The following is a 27,811-nucleotide window of genomic DNA, read 5'->3' on the forward strand; positions in this document are numbered from 1 at the left end:
GTGGGAATAGTACAGACAACCATTATTAATTCAGATTAATTAAGAATCCAAGTTGTTAGAATAAGTCAATTCAACTCATTTATATATTTTTATAAGGGACTTTTTATAGATTATTGTTGTTTTTGAGCAGTAAAAAACTATTTTTTGTTGCTGCAGAAAGTCGATATTTTTGATAACATCTGTTATTAAAGAAAGTAATTGTTTTCCAAGCTCTAATTTAGAGTAAGAGAAAAACAATCAGCTGATTTTCCTTTGCTTTAAATCAAGCTCTCAATTAGCCCACTATGAGGGCTAGTGTTTGTTTACAAATTAGTTTTAGCTAAATTCCCTACAGTGAATTACTGTAGCTATTATTATTAAAATCTGCTGTTTTTATTGTTAACCAATACAAATGTAAACAGAAAAGATATGGATTTGCTAGTTGAACATTACTTTGAACTTGAACAACTAATTTTCACGTTGGTATGTAGGTTTGCCATATCACCTTTCAGTTTCTTTTACTTCTATAAAAAAAAAAAAAAACATGATGGTTTTTATTTTACCGAGTTCTGTTATTTTGTGAAATATGAAATAACTTATTCTATTACTTTATGGCATTTTCCTGAGAGTGTTAAGAAACATTGTGTAGCAGCAACTTGTGATTCCTTATACAGTGTATAGTGTTGTTTTAGAATATGAGGTATAAGCAAATTTTTTTTAAATTTTAGTGAATTTAAGCTGTATAGACGTCAAGTCTTAATCTTTCTCACATATTAAGATGGAACGAGTACCGGTACATTGTTTTTAATTTGACTAATTAGCAATATTCAAAGTGGGTTAAGTAGAAGAACGTCGTCAAATGCAGACTAAGCGGATTATTTTGCGAGGATTAGTGGAGAGATGAGAGGGCAATTACGTAAAGTGGAAGCTGCGTAGGGTTTGTTACGGGGATCAACAATCGGAGGACTACGAGAGACTCGTAACATTAAAATTGTGACAATTAAGACATAAGACACATGTTGAGGGTTGTTGTTAGTGGTCTAGACGTCTTTTACTGTTTTCATTTGAAGTTTTAAAAGTGGATTTTGAATCAAAATCATTATCGGATTGTTGTTGTCGACTTACTTTTGCTGTTAACTTGTAAACATTGACTAAAGAATTTTCTTTTAAATATATGTTTCTTATTAGTTTTATTAATTTCTTCCAACAATCCTTAAGAACTTTATTTATGGGTGAAATTAAAGTAAACCCCTTTTTAACCTCTGTTTTACCATAACCTTATGATTTTTACAACCATAACCTTATGATTTTTATAACCATAACCTTATGACAAGTCCTGTATTTAAATTGACTTTTTTCAGCGACACTATTTGTCCAACAACACAATGCAAGCTCTATAATTTTTCAAAATAGAATAAATATAGATAGATATGTCAAAGGAAGGTTTCGGCGCCCACCACTAGGTTTGCCGTGTAGTTACGGCGCACACCGCTGCAGGCGAGGAGCGCAGAAGCCGTACGTGACCAACAGACGCTGCAGCGGTGTGCGCCGTAACTACACGACAAACCTAGTGGTGGACGCCAGAACTTATGCTAACCGCAGCACAGCTGACGGTCTATATTTATTCTATTTGTCTATGCTAATACGTAATAGTATTATTAACAATTTTGAAATCTGGGAATAGACTGTTATAATTTACACCATTCCACGTTCACTTAGCAGTACAAAGTGTTCATAAGCCATGTACCATTTTTTTCAAATCACAACTAATTCCCCAAAAGACCGAAATTTAGTATATATTTAACACTTCTATAATAATATTTTGCATCCTTTAATTTTGATTTTCTTTTATGAGAAGATCTAGCTTGTAGAATATTTTAACAAGGATTTTTTTACTCTACAAGACTTTCTGCATCATCTTCAGCCAAAAGGAGGCCAGCGTTTTATTTCCTGTACGTTCTCTTAATGCGATCGTACATATACATAGACACCAAACATATATGTACTATATGTAGACACGTAAATGTGTAATGTTGCTATATTATACAGTTCCAGACACGGAGACGGTGGGCAGTGACGGAGTGGGTCACTCCACATATGTTCAGTATGTGGAGAGTACACCAGACCAGGCTATCTACACCACCACCAACGGACAGATGTGAGTACCAGACATTCCTATCTCAAGTTAAAGTGAAGTTAGAATGAAAATGTACATTGTTGAATTTAGCTACCGACAGAGGGTGCTGATCTAAATTACTGGTATATCTGTTGAATATGCAAACTTGTTAACACATTCGCTGCGGCACATAAAATGGCAGGCGTATCCCCAGTGTGGCGCAGCCTGCAGCGTCGAACAAACCCGATTGCAGTGTGTGATTGGCTTTCAAATTTCGGTCTGACGAATAGCAAATAACTTTCGGGGATGTCCTGCTTTACAATGAGAGTTGTCGTAGTTCGCAAAAACATTCACAGATAGCATGCAGAACATAGCCGGTCCTATTCTGATTGTATTGCAAATTGGTGGGAGAAAGACAGGACAGGTGGGAACAAGTTGATTTTTTAAGCTTGCCAGACGGGGATTTTACAGGGAAATTTACTACCAACCTACACCACAAAAAAATGCAAGTCACACACTACACACTAACATGGGATGGGTCCGCATTCGACCGACGCTTGAGCAAAAACTAAGATATACAAAAGGCAATGCCGAGCGTTCCCGATCGGGTACTGACACACCCCACGGGCACCGAGCACCGTACCCGATCGAGAACGGCCGCACTCAACATGTTAAATAAGCCAAACTGAAAGGGCAATTTTTTTGTAGGCTGCATCATTAACCTACCCAACAACACTATTAGAGAAAATATGTTTTAGACTGTAGCACACTTTAAACATGCTAATTTGTCTACAATGTTGTTGGTCCATATAGAGGGAAGGCTACTTCAGTAGCCCCAAAGTTAATGGTGATATTAGTGGTTACAAATGTTAATTTGAATCTGCATCTGTAAGCCCCAGGAATGGTAAAATTTAGGAATTTAAATCTTGAAACTGAATAATTAATTCCAATAAACAAAATCCAAACAGTACCTAATCTACTCATGACATAAAGGTTGGGAATAATAGTTGGCAATTTGATTCCTCATTCAGTAACAGAACAAACTGTGTAACCAAGCCAGCGGTGTCGAGAGTTTGCGTCTCACTACTATTTACTACTACAGTTGAGTCTTGTACTGTACCAGTTTACCCCTTGCTTTGCTTCATAAGCAAGCACATGCCTGATGCCCATGAGGACAGGCCAACCTCTTAAAAACAATTTATTCATAATGGTTGGTAAAGGTTATATTTGATGTTGTGCAGATTGTATTGTAGTTTTGTATGTCTCGCAGGGCTTACCCGGTGTACACGGTGGGAGGGGAGAGTGGCACAATGTACACACCTGCGTCAGGGCAGTACTACACGCCTGGAAACTCTACCCCTGTCACTTACACACAGGTAACACTACAACAGAGAGAAACTGATAGTAGATTTGTCATGTCAAATATCAACTAAATATCCTATCTGTAGTGCTTGACTCCAGCAAGCTCAATACCTGTTGGACTACTGGTTTACTTCATCTTCTAGCAAATTTAATGTATAGATTACATGTGCTACTTTCTAACGATCCTGTGTGGTTAGTGTGACTGCAGCTGTTTTGTACTCGGTATATTGCCAGGTTAAAAAACGTCCATCTTCGTTATTGAAGTTGAAGTTGTCATTCTAGGGTTAAGGATACTCAGTTTTTGGATTTTTTTGACTAGATGGTGTATTTATATTGAGTATAAAACAGCTGTAGTCTACACTGTATAAACCTTAATTTTTATTATTTTAAATTCAGAGACTACTCCATCATTCATTTTCAGATACATCTGTGATTTGTTTTTTGAACCAAAAGGAATATGTGCGAGAATCTTGAAGCTAAGGTCCTCAGCTTTGTTTCTAAATGTCTTTAAGTAGGTTCAATAGATTCGGAAGCAAGTGGTTTGTGCAAAAAGCCATTGTGGTGTAGCAGATGTGCATTAGGCTACAGTCCACCTGTGTATAACCTATTAGGAACTTATATAAATGTATCTTTCTAGCATTGTATGGAAGTTTGGTGAATTTTCATTCAAACTGGTGAGTTGCTAAAGTTGGGTGTCCCTAGATGCGGAAGTGGAGCGCAGAACGTGGAGAGCAGAGTTGAGAGATGTGCGGAAAAGTGATTTATATGACGAAAACCGTTCCGCATCCAGGAAAACAGTATCATTAAATTAAATAAGACAAGAGGAGAGCGAACTCCGCTCTTTGCCCTCCACTTCCGCGCCTAGGAAAACCCAGCTTAAATATCCAAGTACAAGTTTTTGCATAACATAATGCCCAATCAATCCAAAATGTACAGATTTGTCATTGGAATATTATTTGGAATGCAAAACCAAAGGCGTTCCCAAAGATAAAGTAAGTACAAGACAGTCTGTGTGGTTGCAGGTAGCCAACAGCCTGAACCAAGGCGCAGGTAACCAGCTGCTCGGCAACACAACCTACTTGATACAGCAGAGTGTGGACAATGAACACACACTGATAGCAGCGTCTCGCAACAGTCCCCAGACTGTCACTGCGGTAAGTGAATATAGATATGTAATTGAATAGAGATAATTAATTTGAATTCTGGAAGGTTAAGATGACTTTTTATAACTTTTTTCGAGTTTTTTTCAATTTTACAAATCCTGACAATGTTTGAAAAACAATTTTTAGAATAAAGGTTTTAAATTTAATGTGTAGATTTTAATTTTCTGGTCAGAATTCTTCTGGTCACAGAGAAAACTAATTGTCACTGTAACAGAAAGTTTATGTTGGTTGTTTATTGTTGAAGTTTGAGACAGGTCAGGTTTACGAATCTTGCAATATAAAATAGTTACCGTCAGAATTTATTACCTCCCCCGAACTCCTTTTTTAGATACAAGTTGGGTTGGGTTAGGTTAAGTTAGTATGATTATTTTTTCTTCATTAATCAACAAATCTTACATAAATGTATAAAATATATGTATATAAAACTTGGGTTTAAAGGAGTTATGGAAACTAATGATTCTGATTTCTGACCATAGTAATTACTACTGCAAATCATTTTAAGTGATGTAATAAACCATTTCTGACATGGAGTGCTTAAATAACATTGAATTAATAATGGAAACTGTCAAATAACAACAATGACATCAATATATCTTGATGAACCTGTTAGTCCTGTCCTAACTGCATGTACATTGCTTACAGGGAGCTGGAATGCTTTACTAGCAGATACTAACTCTTAATTGGGTATGGGTATTGGAGTTTTAGATATATTGATACTAAAATCAAGGATATCATTTATGTAAAGAACTCAGCTACATTAAACAGTTCATCTCTGGCAGTGCTCATTAAAGTTTTTCTTCAACAAGTTTTTTTTACAAATAGTAAAAAAAAAATATTAATTCAGTTTGGTGTAGCTAGACTAATATAGTGTAACTTATTTGTTTGTCATTTAGGTTTACTTTCTCATTCTAATAATTTTGCTGTATGCATGTATCATACTATAAATTATTGAATAATCTTACAGTTGTGGCTGAAATACAGCAATTTTAGAGGTGTTAGATTAGCGCATGACTAAATTACTGGGAGTCTAGTATAATATAATTTTTAATTTCTTTGAGTTTCTTATACAGTCCAACCTCAGTATAACGAATCTGAAGGGACCGAACTGACTATTCGTTATATCAAGGATTTCGTTAAAACGGGGTTCGTTATGTAGAGGTTATGTTTGCAGGAATTTCGCTAAGTCGAGGTTCAGAACCAGCGTCGGTCAATATAGGTCGGGATTAGACATCATTAAAACACAATTAAAGTAGCATAGGCTACAATACTTTACAGTACAGTGTTTACATTGTACAGTAGAACCTAAATTATCCGGCATAAAAAAGGGAAGGGATCTTGAATATTGCGCAATCATGAAAATGGCATTGACCTTGATACAGGTTAAAAACTGTAAGTTTAAAATCAAAGTTTGTTCTAACCCTCCTAAAACCTAGCCAAACACTGTATTGCGTAGTCAAAAACCTTGTAAAGAACAAAACAAAACAGTAGTAGAAAGTTTTGTATGCTACTGCTCGTGATAGGCCGGTAAGCTACTTAACTGATTTATCACAACATAGGAATGTCAATAATAATCATTATAAAAGTGTATAATCATAGCCAATTTAAAGATAATAAAACACTCGAAAAAGGAATGTTAAAATAACGATGTTGCTATTCTTTCTCTTTGGTTTTGTTTTTATATTCTTTCTTAGGTTTCTCTTTTAACCAAAAATTGTACAATTCACCATAGTTACTTATCGCCCAATCACAGCTTACTAAACATTACGTCGTCATCAGTCCTCAGCGAATGAAATCAGTTGCAGTTCTCGTTCTCAGTTGCAACATAGCGCACGCAGCGACAGCAGACGGAGATGTGTAAAACGGAGCAGACGAATGTTAGCGCAAGCGATGACGTCACCTTTCCATTTCATTTGATAAAGAAACAGATTTTTCAAAAACAATAATGGCGTGGGGGATTTGTTATATCGAGGGAAAGACGTAGACAATTCGTTATGCAGAGGTTAAATTCGCAATGTAGAGGTTCTGATAATGATAAATTCGCTATATTGAGGTGTCTTATTTTAGCCGAAATCACGAAAAATTCGTTAAATCAAGGTCGTTGTTATGGTTTGTTCTTTATGTAGAGGTAAAATATACATTGTGTCTTATGGAGAGTTCTAGGGGATTTAAAAAAATTCGTTATATCAAGGAATTCGTTGTATCGAGGTTCGTTATATCAAGGTTAGACTGTATTGACTAATTTACATTTAAACTTAACTAAATTGTTTCTTGATACCCTATGTCATTGGATCAACCTTTAATATCTTGGATTCCCAAGCTCTATCAATTTTTGTTATTCTAAATATAATCCAAAACTCCAATTTCCTTATGTTCCTGATCATAGACTTTAGCTGGAATATCCTATCTACAGGGTGTCCCAGAACTCTCTGCCAATATTTTAAGGCATTGTTCCTGAGTAAAAACATATCTAAAGATCATATTTAAATTGTCCAGAAGTCCTTAGTTACTCACACAGCGGTTATTTTGTTTTTCACTTATTAAACTTTTTCCTAAAACCTAGTTAAAGATACGAAATTGAAACTTTGTACACAAATTTATGACAACTAGGCAAAACTAAAAAAATTTGACAATTTTACAAATTTAACCAACAAAATGGCGGCTATTTAATTTTTTTTCTTAAGTAACTCAAAAACCGTTGATTTTATAAAAGTTTTAAATGGCCACCACTTTTTCATGAATTTTAAAAATTGCCATAATGTTTGTAGCCCTATCTAGTTGTCATAAATGTTTTTGCAAAGTTTCAATTTCGTATCTTTAACCACTTTTTAGAAAAAAAAGTAGTAAGTTAAAAGCTAAATGGTGGCTTTGTGAGTAACTAAGGACATCCGGACAATTTAAATATGATATTTAGATATGTTTCATACTCAGGAACAATGCCCTAAAATATTGGTAGAGTTCCAGGACACCCTGTATAGTAGTATCCTATCTATAAATATCCTAAGTAGCCAGATAGTCCATGCTGCTATTAAAATTATATTTCTTCCTTAGATTAATTTTATACATATTTTATATTCTACTGTGGTTTTAAACATAAACATTGTCTCTCAGAGTCGATGGAGTGATCTAGTGATTGTTGCTTGATTAATTTAAATATATACCTTTTGTAGTTTTGTTTTAGTTAATTTGTAACTAAGCTCTTTAAAATAATTGTCAAAATTTTTTTTTATCTAATCCTGTTTTTGAGACACAGCCATTTTTGTTTAGCTTTTTGGGCTAATTTAGGCTATTACACTTCTCAGCTCAAAATTTAACGTCTAAAGACTGGTTAGTGTTACAGTAATGGAATTTGCACTATTTCAAAAGAAAAGTCTGTTCCCCATTTGAGGTCATTAGAGCCTTAAGTGTCAAACCGATATAACTCAAATACACAACAAAGTTTCAACTAGAACAAATATTTTTTTTTAGGCCAAAGAAAAATATCTGTGTCTAAAAACTGGATAGGGGGATGTGGGGGGGATAGCTTTGATGATAGGCATTGTAGCCTATTGCAACACAGACCGGTAAATTTACTCTACTCCAGCTGACTTCATCGGTCCCTCCCTGTAAACAATGACTTTCTGGTCTAAAAAAAGTACAGGAAGCAGCTGTTTACTATTACTATGTAGTGTGGCAAAAAATTATTTCCATTAATCAAGCAACAATTTTTTCTGAGTCACTACATGTGTATTAACTGTAACAGTTGGTAAATGTTGGTAAGTGTCTGGTAAGTTGCATTGGTTGTGGCGGGTGCATGATTGGTTGGTGATGGTAGGACGTGGCTTACCTGGTCAACTCCAGTGGTACCACTGCGGGCCCCGGCTGTCGGGACAGTGGCGCCAACAGCTCCTCATCATCTACCATAGACAATGAGGGATCCTCCAACCTGGTACATGCTACTAGAATATCACCCGCTACTGTAAGTCCCCGACGCTACTGGCCCCGTAGCGTAGACTAGGCAGGGTGTCTATGGGGGCGTCCTTGCGCCATTGGCGTTGTAAAAGAATGGTCCCAACTTTAAACTGTGCTCTTGTTACTTTATCATGTAGTAATAGACGAATCACTGGGGAGCGAGCTGGTCTAGTGGTTATAGCGCGGGACTCCGGTTCCTGGGGTCCCGGGTTCAAATCCCGCGAAATTACCAATGGATTTTATCCAAGTGTTAATGCCGTAACCCCTAGGTCTAGCCTGAAGTAATGTGAAAAACAATTCCGGGATTGTGCCTAGCGTCCTAGGAAAAAAAAAAGACGAATCACTGTTTAAAAGATTAGTTAAATAGATATTTATGAATGGATTGGAAAAATTTATTTAAATCATTTAGTCAGTTTTACGATATTATTAAATCAAATATTGTCCTTTGGTAGTATTAGTATTATTCCGTGAAAACATTTATTTATTAGTTAAAAAGTGGTTATTTGAAAAGTGAAGTCACTTTCTGTCTTAATAAACCAATAAGAATAACTGTGCGCTAGATGATTTGTGACATGACGTCTGAACAACCAACTAACAAAACCTATCCTTTCCTGAAGGTTTTTAAGCAACTGCTCCAATAAACCGCAAAGTCAGTAAATCACACAGTTCTGTCTAGTCCAGAGAAGCCTATAGAGTAGCTTATGGTGGTAAACTACACAATCGTGTAGATAAAAATAAATTTTTTCATCTGGCCTTCATCGAGTTGAAATAGAAATGTCCTGAAATCGTAAAACATTCAATTGCCATCACATTTGACCCAGCAGTTCCTTACAACATTTGCTCTTCGCAACACCACTCACCGTTGTTTTTCCATAACCAAGCGCTCACAGTCACGTTTTTGCTGTTTCTCGTCTTCAAACAGCGCAGCAGCTACTTTATAGCACACTGTTAATTATTTTTGATACATCACTCATGGATATTTTGATTCACTCAAGTTTCGAAATGGACCTTACTTTTCAAATAACCCTGATCAGTTTGATTTAGGATTTCCTCTCGGTACATCATCGATTAAGAGGGTCGGGTTTGCAATAGACACCCTGTTTATTGTAGCATGCCTTTAGCTTGCACCAATCATTTAGATTCACCTTTAGTGCTTGTAATGCTTGTCTTGTAGTTGTTGCTATTGACTGTTTGCATGGCTATTGCTAACCAACTGCTTTACACCTATATATCCTGAAAGCCTTGTGTACTAAGTGTGCTTTCAACATCGTCACAACAGTTTAAGTTTTTTTTTTTTTTTTGCTTCAATCAAACAGTTTTTTTTAATTAGCTGTCTCTTGAAAATGTTTTCAATTTACCCCATATTTATTAGTATATATTTTTTTAATAAGAAAATTCCTTTAAATGAACACCACTAAAGTTAAAAATTAGACTAAATAATGTTTTTGGAAGACTTGTCATTTGTGACTTATTAAAAATAACAAGACTGCCTTGTAAGACTGTCTCGATGAAACTAAAGTTGTAGGTCTTGTAACCTTGTTTACAAGAATTAAGTACATGTATAACTTTGATTAAATTCTAATCCTGGAATAGTATTTATTATTCTAAGACAAACAACAATTACATTTTTAGTGGTTACAAATTAAGAAAATCCACTTAAAATGAAAATGATAATAAATAGTATGTATTTAAAAAATCTAGTAACAGTAATATATCATGTTAGGAATAAAAAATACACAAAATTAATTGTAAAAAAGTTGGTTCTGTTCATAAAAGTCACAGTAGAGTGTGAAAAGGCTTAGTTATCCAGGACAACTCTTTCAGAAATTTTACTATTTTTACTTTGCTCAGTGTTTTTTTTTTATGTTGTTATCACAACAGTTTATATTTTGTTATTTGTTAAACTAATCTATATGGGATAAGTATTTAAAACTACTATTAAGTAGGTAAGTACAAAACCTACTTGTGTGGTTATATGCTGGTCTTTATTCACTTTGTTTGTGATATGTTACATTTTGAGTTCCTCAGCTCTTAAACTTACAGCATTAATTTGTTATGTTTGCTGTAATTTAGACAAATATTTTTGGACATTGAAAACAAATCTAGTTTTACCATCAAAGCAAAATAAATAGTAGTAAGTAACACTTTCAACTTTGGTGTTGTCTTCCAATTCAACTTCCCATCAACTTATTCACCTTTCCGTTCATTTTTCGTACAAAACATCAATGAAATTATGTTATGTAATTTAAAATCTTCTCTTAGAAATTTTAAAATCAAAAGATTAGTCCAACCAATTACAAAAAAACCTGAATTTCTCAATGAATAAGTAGGCCAATTAGTAAACAATTTACTATCTGCTTATTTGTTGTCAAAATTGTATTCAATAGTTAATTTAGATTTTTTCCACAATCACTAGCACAGTTGTTATACTACATAGCCACTTGTTGAAGTTTTAAAATACAAACTTACGCCACACGTAGATAAAAGATATACATTCACACTAGAGGTTAAAACTGATGTAAATTTGCACCTGTCGATTGAATGTAGCCTACTTAGTTGATTTCAATTGTGTACACAATAAGAAAACAACAGCTGTTATAGTCAAAGCAATGTTTAGTTAATGTGTGTGTATCAGAATCGGAAAAATGGTAAGCTATGTGTTATGTAATAATGTCAAAAATAAATACATCTTCAGAGTTTATTTAGTCAATTTTGTAATAGATAGATTGCTTATACAGTAACTAGTTTTCATAATAGTCTTGAATTTCTAAGTAATCCATCTATATGAGTTGCAGTTTTTGATGGATTATTATATTTTAATATTTACTGGTGTCAAACGTTTTTCAAAGTGGTGCTCAATAGAGGTTATCCCAGTAACTATAATCAGAAAACGTCAAGCACATTAAGAAGGACAAGGATACCTAATAAATTATAAAAAAAAACTACATATTCAAGGCGGGTTTACTTTTATAAAAAATGTGAAGCTGAGTGAATTTGCGATCGTAGCGAGAAGTTGATGACAATCTACATCATAATGGGAAAAAAACTACACGAAATGTTAGACAGAAAGTATCTTAAAATCAGTGTGTTTATGTAAAAACCATGCAGTTAAATTTATTTTGTCACAGCTGATTTGATTCGCCACTCTTTCAAGTTTATATTTTAAAATTATCTAATATTTTTATTTGGTAAAGACAGTTAAATATAGAATAATAAATCAAATCAGACCTACACAATTTTACTTGTTTCCTTTTTTGATAAAGAGCTAGTTCTCTTGCAGACCATAATGTGAAACCATAAACAATGTGGATGGTTCAAATTAGCTGATTAACTTTTGGCACTAAACATGTTGAGACTAGTACAGTAAACATTTACGTTATCTAATCGGATCTAGAAGTTATAAAAGTCCTTTTGACGTCCACAAGGCCATTCTATTTTGTTTTCGGTCTATGCCGATGGATATAGTGTTCAACTCGCTTTTGGTGCAGACTGTACCTTTTCAGTAAAGTGTTGACTTGGACAAGTTAAGCAGTATATACTGAGCTCTTGAAACTCTAATTTTTGTTGCTTATACAATGTGCAATTGCAAGATTATTTGTTGGAATTCTGAGTTCATGGAATTATGTTTTGTCAGAACCAAAAGTCCTTTGAAACATAACTTGGATGGTATAACCCCCTCAACCATAGGTATAGTCAACTCAGGGTGGCAAAGTAGTGAGGTTCCCAGAAACATATCACTCTACACAGATGAATTAGATTGATCAACTTGAATTGATCCCTAACCTAACACAGATTCTATGTACCACAGGTCCAATGGCTGCTGGAGAACTACGAGACTGCAGAAGGCGTGTCGCTGCCGAGATGTACCATGTACTGTCACTACCTTCGCCACTGTTATGATAACAAGCTGGACCCTGTCAATGCGGCCAGCTTCGGCAAACTGATACGTAGTGTGTTTCTGGGTCTGCGCACACGACGGCTCGGCACGAGGTAATGGTTTGACAGCAAACGCTGTTATGTGTTTAGAATTAGTAATCAACTCGTATAAATTTGTAGCGCTGGTTTGGTTATACGTTTCTTTTGCCATAACATTGTGTTATTATAATTAGGAGTATGAGCTTGAGAAAAATAATGTCTTCTGTGATTGCATCAAACTCGTGCCCATCACCCATGCGTTCATGGCAACACCATGATCAAATCCCACAATAAAGTATTTGAAGTTAAATATTTTGACGGATTGTACTTGAAAGTGTCATACAAACAAATGTTTGGAAATATATTTGAATCTATATTAGTAATATTTGAATAAACCTAAAACAAATAAATCATTTGGGAATTTAACTTTATTCAACCACCTTTATGTCTTTATGATTATTGTAACTCCCAAGGCTTGTCGTATGTGGATCCGCTCAGTGGTTTTTTGGACCATTGGATCTAGCTCCAGAAGAGGATGTTTAAGTTTTAGGAAAAAGATAATATTTTGTGTTCACAGTATCAATGCCAATACCAATTGGGTTAGTGATAGAGAGTATCATAAAATTTTTCCAAGACTGTAAAATAACAATCAAGGATTTTTTGATATTGTCGTATGAATTACAAAAGTTTATGCACCTATTACACATCTGTACTCTGCGAATGCACAGTGCCTCCGTCCTTCTGTCGCTTCCGTCTAAAATCGCTCGCTAGCCAAAAAGTGACTGAGACGGATGGAGCAGACTGAACTGAACTGATGAAACGGATCCTGTGTGTGGCTCTACATTTGAATACATGGGTTTTGAAATTTTCTGAAGTGACTGAACTGAGCGGACCCAGTGTACGAAATGCCTAAAACCACAGCAGGAAATTGAAATATGGGTTGAAACCCCATAAAACTGATTAACAGTTAGTGTTTCCCAATCAATAGTACCATAACTTCAGCTTTTATAGTTTGTTAGTTTGTTACACTGTTTTAATCTGTAATTCTTAAATTAAATTAAAAAATGCATACTATAGGCTACAAAATATTAACCCCTTGGATAGCTTTAGGATCAGATTATTACATTAAGAATCATAAGCAATGATAAGTTTTCCAACAATTTTTAAAATTTGTTTCAGGGGTAATTCCAAATACCACTACTACGGTATACGAGTCAAGCCCAACTCCCCCCTAAACTCTGCGACTGTGGGTGATGAAGCTACTTCTCTGTCGTCGCGGGTATCGAACCAGTCAACCCCGGGTCACAAGCGGTACAAGCTCATTCACAAGACGGAGAGCAACACCAGCAACGACTGTATCACAGAACACAACCACTCGTCCAATCACAGCTCACAGGTAAACTATTGTTCTGATATTTTATAAAATAGTTGAGGATATTTAATGAAAATCAGTATCTCATGGATAGAATTAACAAAGAAGTCACAAAGAATATTACAGAAATTTATTTCCTTTTAAGTTTCTGAGTAGGAATCTTTTTGATGAGGAATAAAGTTTAACCTGCTTAACTGAGAAAATAAGGGTCCATACGCCAATGGATAAACAACACTTTCACTTTTCTTTACTAAAAATTTATAATTGCTACAATAAAAACTCAATTGCAAATAAGTCACTGAACCGTCAAGTCTATAGCCAGATGTGTTTGCAACTGTGTACATGTAGCCTGTACAGTCTTATACACAAACAGGTTGTCCTTACCAAATAGTTTGTTATGTTGCAGTCAAACAACCACCAGTTTCTGGGGGACGGAGCCAACGCTATCCCGGAGTTCCCAGAGATAGAACTCCCTCCGGACTGCACTCTTCCAGAAGACTGCTCCTTAGAGGATGTTGATACTCTCCGTAGCATCTATAGGGAACATTGTGAGGTGAGAGATCATAGGAGTAACAAATATATTTTAGTGGAGTAAAGGAATTTTTTTTTAAGTTAGAGTTTAGCTAGGTTACCTGAGAAATTGTATTTTTGGGGGGGTAGATAACAGCATTGACTATTGGATGAATAGATACTGAAGTAGACATCCAATCTCTATGGAACAGCTGTCGCCAATTTATTACTGAAAAAGAACATAGTTGTGTGAGCCAGTCACAGAATGCGCTTGTGTCTAAAATTTTATTTCCACCTTATTTGATTGCTGACACAGGTGGTCGTTCTATCAGTTTGACTTGGTAAAAACGTTTGTTTATTCAACATAAATCAGTATTTTACATCAGCACAATCTGCCGGTGGCTCACATCAACTACGATTTTTATTTTATAATAATTGGTGATAACTTAAATATGGGGGTGGAATGTATAGTTTTTGTAGGTTTACAATATGTAGTTCTTATCTACAAAAAGTCTTAGATAGTCTGGATAGAAAAGATACCGGACATCTTTGCTTGTATTGAGCTGTGGCCAAACAATTTCAAGCATATTTTTTAAAATAAATGTTTTTGGTGACACGCATGGTTTTGGTGGGACTAGTTAGTTAGTTCTTACATAGACCATTTATCATTTCACATTATAAGAGAAGGGGAATATTGAAATATTTTAACTATTTATTTCCATGAATAATATTGTGCTTTTCTGTAATACTTGGGAAGCACTGTTCTGTTATACTTCCCAAAACAATTCTTAAGGTTTTAGGCCTATAAACTCAACAGGGTGCCCATGTCCACCCACCGGGAAAACCGGGAGTTATGCGTAAAATTCGTATTTTACCAGGGAATTTTCAATTTGCCACGATCGCGCATGAAGATGACGTTTCCGTGACCGCGGGAGCCGACGATGACGTTTCCGTGACCGCGGGAGTAGACGATGACGTTTCCGTGACAGCGGGAGACGACGATGACGTTTCCGTGACAGCGGGAGACGACGATGACGCTTCCGTGACAGCGGGAGACGACGAAGACGTTTCCGTGACCGCGGAAGACGACCATGACGTTTCCGTGAACGCGGGAAACGACGATGACGTTTCCGTGACCGCGGGAGACGACGATGACGTTTCCATGACGGTGGGAGCAGACGATGACGTTTCCATGACGGTGGGAGCAGACGATGACGTTTCCGTGACCGCGGGAGATGACGATGATGTCCAAACGGCCGTGGGATTTGTTAGTGATTTTGCCGCGATCGCGCATGAAGATGACGTTTCCGTGGCCGCAGGAGACGACAGTGACGTTTCCGTGACCGCGGGAGCAGACGATGACGTTTCCGTGACCGCGGGAGACGACGATGACGCTTCCGTGACAGCGGGAGACGACGATGTCGTTTCCGTGACCGTGGGAGACGACGATGACTTTTCCGTGACAGCGGGAGACGACGATGACGTTTCCGTGACAGCGGGAGACGACGATGACGTTTCCGTGACAGCGGGAGACGACGATGACGTTTCCGTGACAGCGGGAGACGACGATGACGTTTCCGTGACCGCGGGAGACGACGATGACGTTTCCGTGACCGCGGGAGACGACGATGACGCTTCCGTGACAGTGGGAGACGACGATGACGTTTCCGTGACCGCGGGAGACGACGATGACGTTTCAGTGACCGCGGGAGCAGACGATGACGTTTCCGTGACCGCGGGTGACGACGATGTCGTTTCGTGACCGCGGGAGACGACGATGACGTTTTCGTGACCGAGGGAGACGACGATGACGTTGTCGTGACCAAGGGAGACGACGATGACGTTTCCGTGACCGCGGAAGAGGATTATAATGTTTCCATTACCTCTGAAAAATATCAGAAATTTGTCACGACCACGAAAGACAGTGGTGATGTTTCTGTTACTGAGTGAGATGTATTTAGAATTTTTTAGTTATCGTAGAAAACGATGATGGTGTCTCTATGACAGTGTTAGATGGTATTGACATAGCACTATTTTTAAGACGTTATTGATAAATTGCAGGTTTAAGGATTAGTTTTAACTTTCGGATTATTTAATTAGTAATATATAAAAATTGAATACTTGTGTCAGGCAATTAATATTACAGTAATCATAAATTTTATTTCTTTAACTGTGAATGCTCTTTCCGATACACTAAACCGAGTTAACTAAAATAGTGAGCTGTGTTAGCGCTAAAACAGCATTGCGAGAGTTGGTGCAAGACACGTTGGAAATTTTAGTATAAAAAGTACGAATTGAACTACCTGGATTTTTTTTTTTACTCATGAATTACTCATGATTTTTTTCTGGTTGGCCTGGTAGACACCCTGCTTAAATAATCCAGGTTTAACAATAATGAATGTACTTTGCAGGCCTTCTTAGACGCTATCATGAACTTGGAGTTTGTTACGATTGAGTCTCTGTGGCGAGAGTTTTGGCGATCGCAAGATAACAACAATGGAGACGAGTGTGAAGAAGAGAAGTACTTGTCTAAGTGAGTGAACGTATATTTTTCCAACTACGCCAGAAGTATTTTGTTTAGCATTCATTAATAAAATCATGTGATACAGAGAGTCATATGACACTCACTGCCATTACTAACAATATCACCACCTTCTGTTTTATTAATAGAACCTTGATAGGAAGTATCTCATAGGAATTATCAAATATGACTTGAAATCAAGGTTGACTTCAAATAGAGGTTCATAATAACGTGTAATTAAGATCAATATAAAATCTTAGTATTTGTTATGTCAAGAGTCACAAGCTATGTTATGAGTTGTTTGTTTGTTTGTATCAAGAGTAGTGTGGCTTGTTATTAAGGTTCCAACAGTTGAACCTCAATAAGAACACCCAGTATACAACAGTAAGGTCAAATATCCCGATGAATTCGTTTTTGTATCGATATATGGAGTTTTACTGAAGTTTTGTTGGGTATTGTTCCAGTACCATATCTATCATTTTTCAATAACTTTGGCATTTACTACAAATTTAGTTTCATATGTTTGATGATTAATTTTACAATCTATGGTTTGTTCCAGAACCAAGCTGTATCTCCTCAGCAAGTGTTCATACATACAGCAGTTTGTGCGGAGGGTGGATTACCATTTTTACCAGAATCTAGTCGAAGTGCTCATTCCTGACGTGCTCAGGCCAATACCTAGTGAGTATTGAGAAATTTTATATGTATTGATTTAGTAGTTACAATCATATTTTCTTAAACTCCAGAGCATAAAGCATGTAATGTTTTTTTTATTTATTATTATTTAAAATGTTCCTGCGTAGGATTTCAATACAAAATACTTTCTTCAACAAGTAATATGAAATTAATTAGAAAAATCTGATATTACAATAACTTTTTTATTTTTACAAGAATAATAAACTGTTTTGTCTTACAATTTTTCAGGTTCCTTAACCCAAGCCATTCGTAACTTTGCCAAAGGTCTTGAATCTGGTCTCAACGCTGCCATGGTTGGATGTCCCCAAGATATGGTCAATATCAAGGTACTAGTGTTCCGTGTCTTATTCTTAATCTCTTTTCTCTTTTGTTCTTCACCATTCTTCTCCAGGCCTTCCTCGCTATATTCGATCTTCCTACCCGGAGGGGTAAAAAATTATGTAGCCTACATAAAAAACTTTTTACCAGTAACAAGGTAAACTTTCAAGTACTCGTATTTGCTAAGGATGGCTCTGTACAGTAATACTTTAAGGAAAATTGTCATAAAAGCTAGCTGAAGGAAGAGGTTTGGTTATTTCTTTTACTGAGTTTTGGTGGATATCTGTAGTCTCTAGTAATTTAATGGTAGGATAACTCCTACCCTTTCAGTAGGGAACTGATCATTGGTATTTATTTGGGAATGGACTTATTGCTTTGTTTGTTAAGGAAGGGTCAAAATCAAAACTTATTTTTGTGTCCTATTAGCACCTGTTCTTAGGAAAGCTAGCTGAAATCTATACCTTTCAAAACAATCCTTATCAGCCTTTCAGTCTATTGGCTTTTTTTCAAATATTCCTAAAGCTAACAGTGACCGATGTTTGCCTATAGGTGAATGCAGTGGCAGCGTTTGCCCAGACTCTGCGCCGCTACACGTCACTGAACCATCTGGCGCAGGCTGCGCGAGCCGTGCTACAGAACTCCACACAGATCAACCAGATGCTTGCTGACCTCAACCGTGTAGACTTTCACAACGTACAGGAGCAGGTGGGCACAGAGCAAGTCACTACAACAAAACCTTTGTTGTTGCGTGCATAAACACTCGGGTATACACATCTTTTCATGCAAAACCTAGTCCAATGAAATTAAGTTGGATTATCAGTGGCTACTTTTTCTGTACCGTATAATGCACACATTTTCTCTGTTCCAGGCTCTTTATGCACACAACGACTAATTGACTTGAAACATTTTGCATCTATCAATTTCTATGTAAAAAATTATGTCAGAATTAAAGCCAAGCCGATTTGTGATTATTAAAGTCTACTACTACTATCAAACTGCTCTATACAATGTAGATTGAGGGTTTGAATAGGTTTGAATCCTATCATGGTTGTCCAGCTTGTTTGATCCATTTTACTATTAACTTATCGCTACTGTCCCTTTTTCAGATGCCCGGTTGTAAAGTCTCAGGATTGTTAAAATAAGAAAAAGTAGGATTTATTTTACCTAGTCTTGACTCACCCTCTGTTTTGATACTGCATCAAATTTTTTTTTGTATTTTGCTATGCTAGCTGTTAAATATGCATAAATATTTTTCAAGCAATCTCCATGTTTATTCATCATGTGCCGTGTTCCAAACCCTAATAACAACCTTACTTTCGATAGACTAGCTTCATAAAATATGCGTTTTTGGTCCAAAGGATGTACTCCTTTCTTTTGGTACAAAACAGCTGTAGACACTAAATATAGGATCAATTGACTGAAGCACAGGTAAAATCAACCTAAAATTTTAAGTTTTGTATTTTGTAAGCCGTATTCAGTGTACATCTGTTTATTAGTAATCTGTTCAGACTAATTGCACACACCAAGCTCATTTGTCTCAACTACATCTCTGTTCCCAGGCATCATGGGTCTGCCAGTGTGACGGTATGCTGGTACAGAGGCTGGAGGCTGACTTCAAGGTGACACTTCAGCAGCAGAACTCCCTAGAAGAGTGGGCCAGTTGGCTGAAGAATGTAGTCAGCACGGTGCTGAAGCCGTACCAGGGCAAACCTAACTTCACCAAGGCTGCCCGACAGTTCCTGCTCAAGTGGTCGTTCTACAGGTGAATATACCTAGTGTTTGTCAAGATGTAGAAGTAGAGTACTGCTAATCTAAACAAATCAGTAATTAGTTCCATGTTTGGATTACATAATTGTTCGGGTAACCCTGAAATTCAGTAAAGTTGCTTAGAAATTAAAACAATGTATTTTTATGACTGTAAACGCCACATGGACAGATATCGCTCCTGCAAAACGTCAACACTGCAACGTAATTGCAGAAACTTCACAATGGACAATGATCTTAATTTGTCATTGTAAAAAACCTTGTTTGGTCCCCGATTTTGAAGTTCTAAAGCAAAAATCATGATGTTGAGGTTAACTCCAATTTGATGTGGCATTTCCTTATTTTTATGAATTTTAATTTCAGTTTCACCTGGGTTTTACTTTTGAATTTGTCTTAAAATATATTATTTTCATGTAATCTGTCAGTAGTTGTTAAAACCTTTTCTTTTTCATGTTATAAATCTTACTCTACAATCTCTTTCTATTTATAGTTCGATGGTGATTCGAGACCTAACCCTGAGGTCTGCCGCAAGCTTTGGCTCGTTCCATCTGATCCGGCTGCTCTATGATGAGTACATGTTCTATCTCATTGAGCATCAAGTGGCCTTGGCGACTGGAGAGACTCCCATTGCTGTCATGGGCGAGGTGAGTGAACGAATCGTTGCAACTATTGCATATTTTGATGTATAATATTCTAACTAGGGATGGACGGGTCCCGAAATTTCGCGAAATTTTCGGGGAAAAAATATTCCCGATTTTCGAGACGGGATTACATTTTATTCAGGAATTTTTCGGGACGGGATTTGGTCAGATAGTCGGCGTTTTTGCCGCTTCGCGAGTGACGATGACGCCGCTATCACAAGAGATGTTCACGATAGTTCCGCGAATGCAGGAAGCGAAGTCATTTCGACGATCGCGCCGTGACCGCGGAGTCATACCAGGGTGTATACCAACCAGGACCGGGAGAACCGGGAAATAACCTTGAATTTGAAGGGACCTGGAAAAAACCGGGAAAAAGCCGGGATTTTTGGACCGATTCCGGGATTTTTATTTTAGCCCCGGTAGAAGATTGTAGTTGTAAAATGCGTCTTGCCGCCATTGCGGGCGACGACGATGACGTTTTCGTGACCGCGGGAGACTACGATGACGTTTCAGTGATCGCAGGATACGACAATGACATCTACACGTCCGCGGGAAATGTTCATGATTTGCCGCGATTGCGGACGACAACGACGACGTTTCAGTGACCGCGGGAGACGACGATGATGTTTACATGGCTGCGGTAAATATTAATGATTTTACCGCGATCGCGTACATCGACGATTACGTTTCCCTAACTGCTGGAGTCAATGATGATGTCTACACGGCCGTGGAAGATTTTCATGATTTGCCGTGACCGCGAAAGATGACGATGATGATTTCTACACGGCCGCGTGAAATGCTCATGATTTTGCCGCGATTGCGGCCGACGACGATGACGTTTCCGTGACCGCGGGAGACGACGATGACGTTTCCGTGACCGCGGGAGACGAAGATGACGTTCCCGTGACCGCGGGAGACGACGATGACGTTTCCGTGACCGCGGGAGACGACGATGACGTTTCCGTGACTGCGGGAGACGACGATGACGTTTCCGTGACCGCGGGAGACGACGATGGCGTTTCCGTGACCGCGGGAGACGACGATGACGTTTCCGTGACCGCGGGATCAACGATGATGCATACACTGCCGCGGGAAATATTCATGATTTTGCCGAGATCGCGGACGACCACGATGACGTTTTCGTGACCGCGGGAGACGACGATGATTATGTCTACACGGGCGCAGATGTTTATGATTTGGCCGAGATCGGAACGACGGCGATGACGTTTCAATATCTGCGAGAGGCAATGATGATGTCTACACGGCCGTGGAAGATTTTCATGATTTGCCGTGACCGCGAAAGACGACGATGATGATTTATACACGGCCGCGTGATATGCTCATGATTTTACCGTGATTGCGGCCGACGACGATGACGTTTCCGTGACCGCGGGAAACGACGATGACGTTTCCGTGACCGCGAGATCAACGATGATGTTTACACTGCCACGGGAAATATTCATTATTTTGCCGAGATCGTGAATGACGACGATGACGTATGCGTGACCACGGGAGACGACGATGATGTAGACACGGCCGCGGGAAATATTAATGATTTTGCCGAGATTGCGGACGACGACGACGATGACGTTTCCGTGACTGCGGGAGGCTATGATGATGTCTACACGGCTGCGGAAGATATTCGTGATTTGCCGTGACCGCGAAAGACGACGATGATTATGTCTACACGGCCGCCGATGTTCATGATTTAGCCGCGATCGCGGACGACGACGATGACGCTTACGTGACCGCGGGATCAACGATGATGTTTACACTGCCGCAGGAAATATTCATGATTTTGCCGAGATCGCGGATGACGACGATGACGTATCCGTGACCACGGGAGACGACGATGATGTAGACACGGCCGCGGGAAATATTAATGATTTTGCCGAGATTGCGGACGATGACGACGATGACGTTTCCGTGACTGCGGGAGGCAATGATGATGTCTACACGGCCGTGGAAGATTTTCATGATTTGCCGTGACCGCGAAAGACGACGATGATGATTTATACACGGCCGCGTGATATGCTCATGATTTTACCGTGATTGCGGACGATGACGTTTCCGTGACCGCGGGAAACGACGATGACGTTTCCGTGACCGCGAGATCAACGATGATGTTTACACTGCCACGGGAAATATTCATTATTTTGCCGAGATCGTGGATGACGACGATGACGTATCCGTGACCACGGGAGACGACGATGATGTAGACACGGCCGCGGGAAATATTAATGATTTTGCCGAGATTGCGGACGACGACGACGATGACGTTTCCGTGACTGCGGGAGGCTATGATGATGTCTACACGGCTGCGGAAGATATTCGTGATTTGCCGTGACCGCGAAAGACGACGATGATTATGTCTACACGGCCGCCGATGTTCATGATTTAGCCGCGATCGCGGACGACGACGATGACGCTTACGTGACCGCGGGATCAACGATGATGTTTACACTGCCGCAGGAAATATTCATGATTTTGCCGAGATCGCGGACGACAACGATGACGTTTTCGTGATCGCGGGAGTCAATGATGGTGTCTACACGGCCTCGGAAGATTTTCGTGATTTTGTCGTGATTGCGTTCGATGACGATGATTATGTCTACACGGCCGCCGATGTTCATGATTTAGCCGCGATCGCGGACGACGACGATGACGCTTACGTGACCGCGGGATCAACGATGATGTTTACACTGCCGCAGGAAATATTCATGATTTTGCCGAGATCGCGGATGACGACGATGACGTATCCGTGACCACGGGAGACGACGATGATGTAGACACGGCCGCGGGAAATATTAATGATTTTGCCGAGATTGCGGACGATGACGACGATGACGTTTCCGTGACTGCGGGAGGCAATGATGATGTCTACACGGCCGTGGAAGATTTTCATGATTTGCCGTGACCGCGAAAGACGACGATGATGATTTATACACGGCCGCGTGATATGCTCATGATTTTACCGTGATTGCGGACGATGACGTTTCCGTGACCGCGGGAAACGACGATGACGTTTCCGTGACCGCGAGATCAACGATGATGTTTACACTGCCACGGGAAATATTCATTATTTTGCCGAGATCGTGGATGACGACGATGACGTATCCGTGACCACGGGAGACGACGATGATGTAGACACGGCCGCGGGAAATATTAATGATTTTGCCGAGATTGCGGACGACGACGACGATGACGTTTCCGTGACTGCGGGAGGCTATGATGATGTCTACACGGCCGCGGAAGATATTCGTGATTTGCCGTGACCGCGAAAGACGACGATGATTATGTCTACACGGCCGCCGATGTTCATGATTTAGCCGCGATCGCGGACGACGACAATGACGCTTACGTGACCGCGGGATCAACGATGATGTTTACACTGCCGCAGGAAATATTCATGATTTTGCCGAGATCGCGGACGACAACGATGACGTTTTCGTGATCGCGGGAGTCAATGATGGTGTCTACACGGCCTCGGAAGATTTTCGTGATTTTGTCGTGATTGCGTTCGATGACGATGACGTTTATGTGACCGCGGGAGTCAATGATGGTGTCTACACGGCCGCGGAAGATTTTCGTGATTTTGCCGCTATTGCGGACGACAACGATGACGTTTTCGTGACCGCGGGAGTCAATGATGGTGTCCACACGGCCGCGGAAGATTTTCGTGATTTTGCCGTGATCGTGGATGACGATGATTACGTTTCCGTGATCGCGAGAGACGGCGATCATGTATTCTTACCGTGGAAGATGTCCAGGATTTTTCTATGATAACGTAAGACTGTGATGACGTTTACGTCACTGTGAGAAGCGACCACACGACCGCAGGAAATATTCAGGATTTTGCCGCCGTTGATAATGTGTTCATAAAAAATGAAGATAATATTCAGGATTTGGCTGCTATCGAGAGAGACGATGTTTCCGTGGCCTTAAGTAATGATGATAATGAAAATTATTACTATAATAAGGATTATTACTTTTTAAACACTAGCTCACTGGACTTTGAAACAAATTTGATGTAAGTTTATATTGTATACTTGAGCTGCAAGTCTTAAATTGATTATAGTTTAAGTGGAACCAACAAATACGCGGGAACCTGGAAAAACTTTGAAAAACCAGGAAAAAACCTGGAAAAAACCTGGAATTTCACTTTAATAAAATAGTATACACCCTGCATACCGACGATCGCGCCGTGACCGCGAGTCATACCGACGATCATGCTGTGATCGTGAGTCATACCGACGATCACCCTGTGACCGCGTAGTCATACCGACGATTACCCCGTGACCGCGAAGTCGTACCGACGATTACCCCGTGACCGTGGATTCATACCGACGATCACCCCTTTGGCTGCGGATTCATACCGACGATCGCGCCGTGACCGCAGAGTCATACCGACGATCGCGCCGTGACCGCAGAGTCATACCGACGATCGCGCCGTGACCGCAGAGTCATACCGACGATCGCGCCGTGACCGCGGGTTCATACCGACGACCATGTCGTGACCACGAGTCATACCGACGATCGCGCCGTGACCGTAGAGTCATACCGACGACCTTGCTGTGTGATCGTGAGTCATACCGACGATCACCTCGTGACCGCAGAGAGAGACCACGAGTCATACCGACGATCCTGCAGAGACCGGGTGCCATACCGACGATCACCCCGTGACCGCGGAGTCATACCGACGATCGCGCCATGACCGCAGAGTAATACCGACGATCGCGCCGTGACAGCGGATTCATGCCGACGATAACCCCGTGACCACGGAGTCATTCCGACGTTCGCGCCGTGACCGCCGCGGGTTCATACCGACGACCATGTCGTGACCACGAGTCATACCGACGATCGCGCCGTGACCGTAGAGTCATACCGACGACCTTGCTGTGTGATCGTGAGTCATACCGACGATCACCCCGTGACCGCAGAGTCATAACGACGATCTCGCCGTCACTGCGGAGTCATACGGACGATCCCACAGAGACCACGAGTCATACCGACGATCCTGCAGAGACCGGGTGTCATACCGACGATCACCCCTTGGCCGCAGAGTCATACCGACGATCGCGCCGTGCCCGCAGAGTAATACCGACGATCGCGCCGTGACCGCAGAGTGATACCGACGATCGCGCCGTGACCGCGGATTCATACCGACGATCACCCCGTGACCACTAAGTTATACCGACGTTCGCGCCGTGACCGCGGATTCATACCGACGATCACCCCTTGACCACAGAGTCATACTGACGATCACGCCGTGATCGCAGACTCATACCCACGATCATGTTTCATACCGACGATCATGCCATATCACCCCGTGACCACGGAGTCATATCGACGTTCGCGCCGTGACCGCGGATTCATACCGACGACCATGTCGTGACCACGAGTCATACCGACGAGCATGCCGTGATCACGGAGTCATACATACGTTCGCACCGTGACCGCGGATTCATACCGACGATCACCCCTTGACCACAGAGTCATACTGACGATCGCGCCGTGATCGCGGACTCATACCGACGATCACGCCGTGACCGTGAGTCATACTGACGATCATGCCGTGATCGCGGACTCATACCGACGATCATGCCGTGACCGCAAATCATTTCGACCGTGAGTCACAAGTTTCAATTGGTACCTGTAAATTGTTACCCATTTTTTGTTTTTATAGATCACTGCCACAACGGTAAAAATTGATTTTCGTTTTTGGTAACTGCATTACTCAAGCCTTTCTTTTTATGCAAAGGAAAAAATCCCGTCCCGAAAATTGGGAAGGGAATAAAAATCCCGTCCCAAACTAAAAATTCAATCCCGTCCATCCCTAATTGTATCATCAGCAGCTTTGAATGCATTGTTTGGGGATTAAACACTTAGCCATAACATTTATTCTGTAATTATTTATTATGAATATCTGTTTATTTTATTGTGTAACATTTTTACAAACATAAAAATGTGTTGGTAGTAGTGTACCTTTTTTCCTCAAATGAGTCAAAACCATATCAAAAAAATAAGGTAAGTTAGAAAAATAGAAAATTTGTATCTAAGAATATAGGATTTTTTTCACGAAACAGAGTTTGCCACTAGGTTATTAACTGTGAATATATTTTCTTACACAATGAGACACTCTTTGATCCTATATAGTGAGTTTGGTCTCTGAATAATGTCATTTAACTACCAGCATCCGGATATGTCTTTAAATGTTGGAGTTAAATACATTTTCCTGCAGATACAGTATTGACAGATTCCTATCATCGATATTTACAAAAATCCCTTATTTTTTGTGGTGTTAAATAATTACTGTCATAGAAGCATTAGCAAACAATTGCAACTGAAGAAATGTTACTGCTGAAATCTGACCATATCTAACAGTTTAGGTAAAGCTGTATACATCTTAAAACTAAGATATATTGATGAAAAGCAATGGTTTAGATGAGGGAAGAAGAAACTGGTCCAAGGGCACTTTAGAGTAGGCCTACACCAAAAACGTTCACAACACATTTTATTTTATAATTCACCTCTATAAAGGGGACTTCTTCAGAAAGAAGTAGTAAAACAATGTTCTGTCACTCTACTATTTATTGATTTCCTTCTAAATTAACCTCTTTAAAGAGGGGCATTATTAAATTAATTATGTTGTCAAGTTAACTCTTTGGTGTACTGGAACTTTTCTTGGACAGGTTAGTTGTGTATCCATTATTGCTTCCCCTGTGTATTCCTAAAGTGACTTGTGTATTGTCGCAGAAGTGTGGCGGCTCCAGCATGCTAGACTACCCACTTGACTCACTGGCGTCTTGTAATGGAGATGAGAGTTACTTAGGTTTGGAGCAACATCTTCCATCAGCCAAACGCATCAAGCTCAGCTAACCGGCCCCTACCACCTGCCCCACCTTCTAGTCCACCACGCCGCTTGTCCTACGTAGATGTGCCATGACAACAATTGGCAGTTCTAACTAGAAATCTTCTGTTTATTTTATAACGATTATACAACTTAATTTATTAACGGTTTTTACCGTAATCACACTGTTTTAATGCTTTATATGGTCTCCTGTAATGGACGTTTTGTGTGATTTGATGTTTTGCACTGTTCAGTGTTTTGTCTATTTCTTTAATAAAGAATTTGATCTCGATATGTTTAGTTTTATAGCTAGTGTGTTGTACGTGTGCATATGTTCACTCTCGTTTCAGACTGATGTGCTAGTATATGTAAATTTGCTGTATTGTTATTTTCGTTTGTCCGTCCGTTTTTCTCCTTAGCTGTTGTTTTATTGTGTTTGTGATGTGGTTATTACTGTTATTTCAGTTGAATTTGATTGTTTTGATCCTTCTAATGCAGTGATTGATGGTTTTTATTAATAGTTGTTAATCGAGTGCTGCCAAATTTCATGGTAGGAGCCACATTTATTTTTAATAAGATGTACAGTTGTTGATAGATATTTTTTACTCCCTTTCGTGGCTAGAAATTTAATATATTTTTGTGGAAGTTTAATTTAC

General features: G+C 39.5%; 1 protein-coding gene across 7 annotated transcripts in view; it reads left to right on the top strand.

The window, feature by feature from the left end:
* Positions 1-27,447, top strand: part of LOC128994738 (DNA-binding protein RFX2-like) — a 64,970-nt gene extending 37,523 nt beyond the window's left edge. For 4 of the 7 annotated variants that reach the window (XM_054419487.1, XM_054419490.1, XM_054419492.1 and 1 more), the window contains 14 exons: positions 2,029-2,137; positions 3,366-3,471; positions 4,480-4,611; positions 8,432-8,575; positions 12,377-12,558; positions 13,663-13,879; positions 14,262-14,408; positions 16,777-16,898; positions 17,446-17,567; positions 17,811-17,908; positions 18,450-18,605; positions 19,460-19,662; positions 20,155-20,308; positions 27,062-27,447. In XM_054419487.1, the coding sequence (XP_054275462.1) occupies positions 2,029-2,137; positions 3,366-3,471; positions 4,480-4,611; positions 8,432-8,575; positions 12,377-12,558; positions 13,663-13,879; positions 14,262-14,408; positions 16,777-16,898; positions 17,446-17,567; positions 17,811-17,908; positions 18,450-18,605; positions 19,460-19,662; positions 20,155-20,308; positions 27,062-27,184 (2,015 nt within the window). In that variant the 3' untranslated portion in view covers positions 27,185-27,447. The remainder of the gene's footprint in view (positions 1-2,028; positions 2,138-3,365; positions 3,472-4,479; positions 4,612-8,431; positions 8,576-12,376; positions 12,559-13,662; positions 13,880-14,261; positions 14,409-16,776; positions 16,899-17,445; positions 17,568-17,810; positions 17,909-18,449; positions 18,606-19,459; positions 19,663-20,154; positions 20,309-27,061) is intronic. The other 3 variants (XM_054419488.1, XM_054419489.1, XM_054419491.1) reach the window with 3 other exon arrangements.
* Positions 27,448-27,811: the final 364 nt, after the last annotated feature.

Source organism: Macrosteles quadrilineatus, unplaced genomic scaffold, assembly GCF_028750875.1.
Source record: "Macrosteles quadrilineatus isolate MER2022 unplaced genomic scaffold, UCM_ALF_1.0 Scaffold_5__1_contigs__length_97177068, whole genome shotgun sequence".
In the NCBI taxonomy this organism is placed as follows: Eukaryota; Metazoa; Arthropoda; class Insecta; order Hemiptera; family Cicadellidae; genus Macrosteles; species Macrosteles quadrilineatus.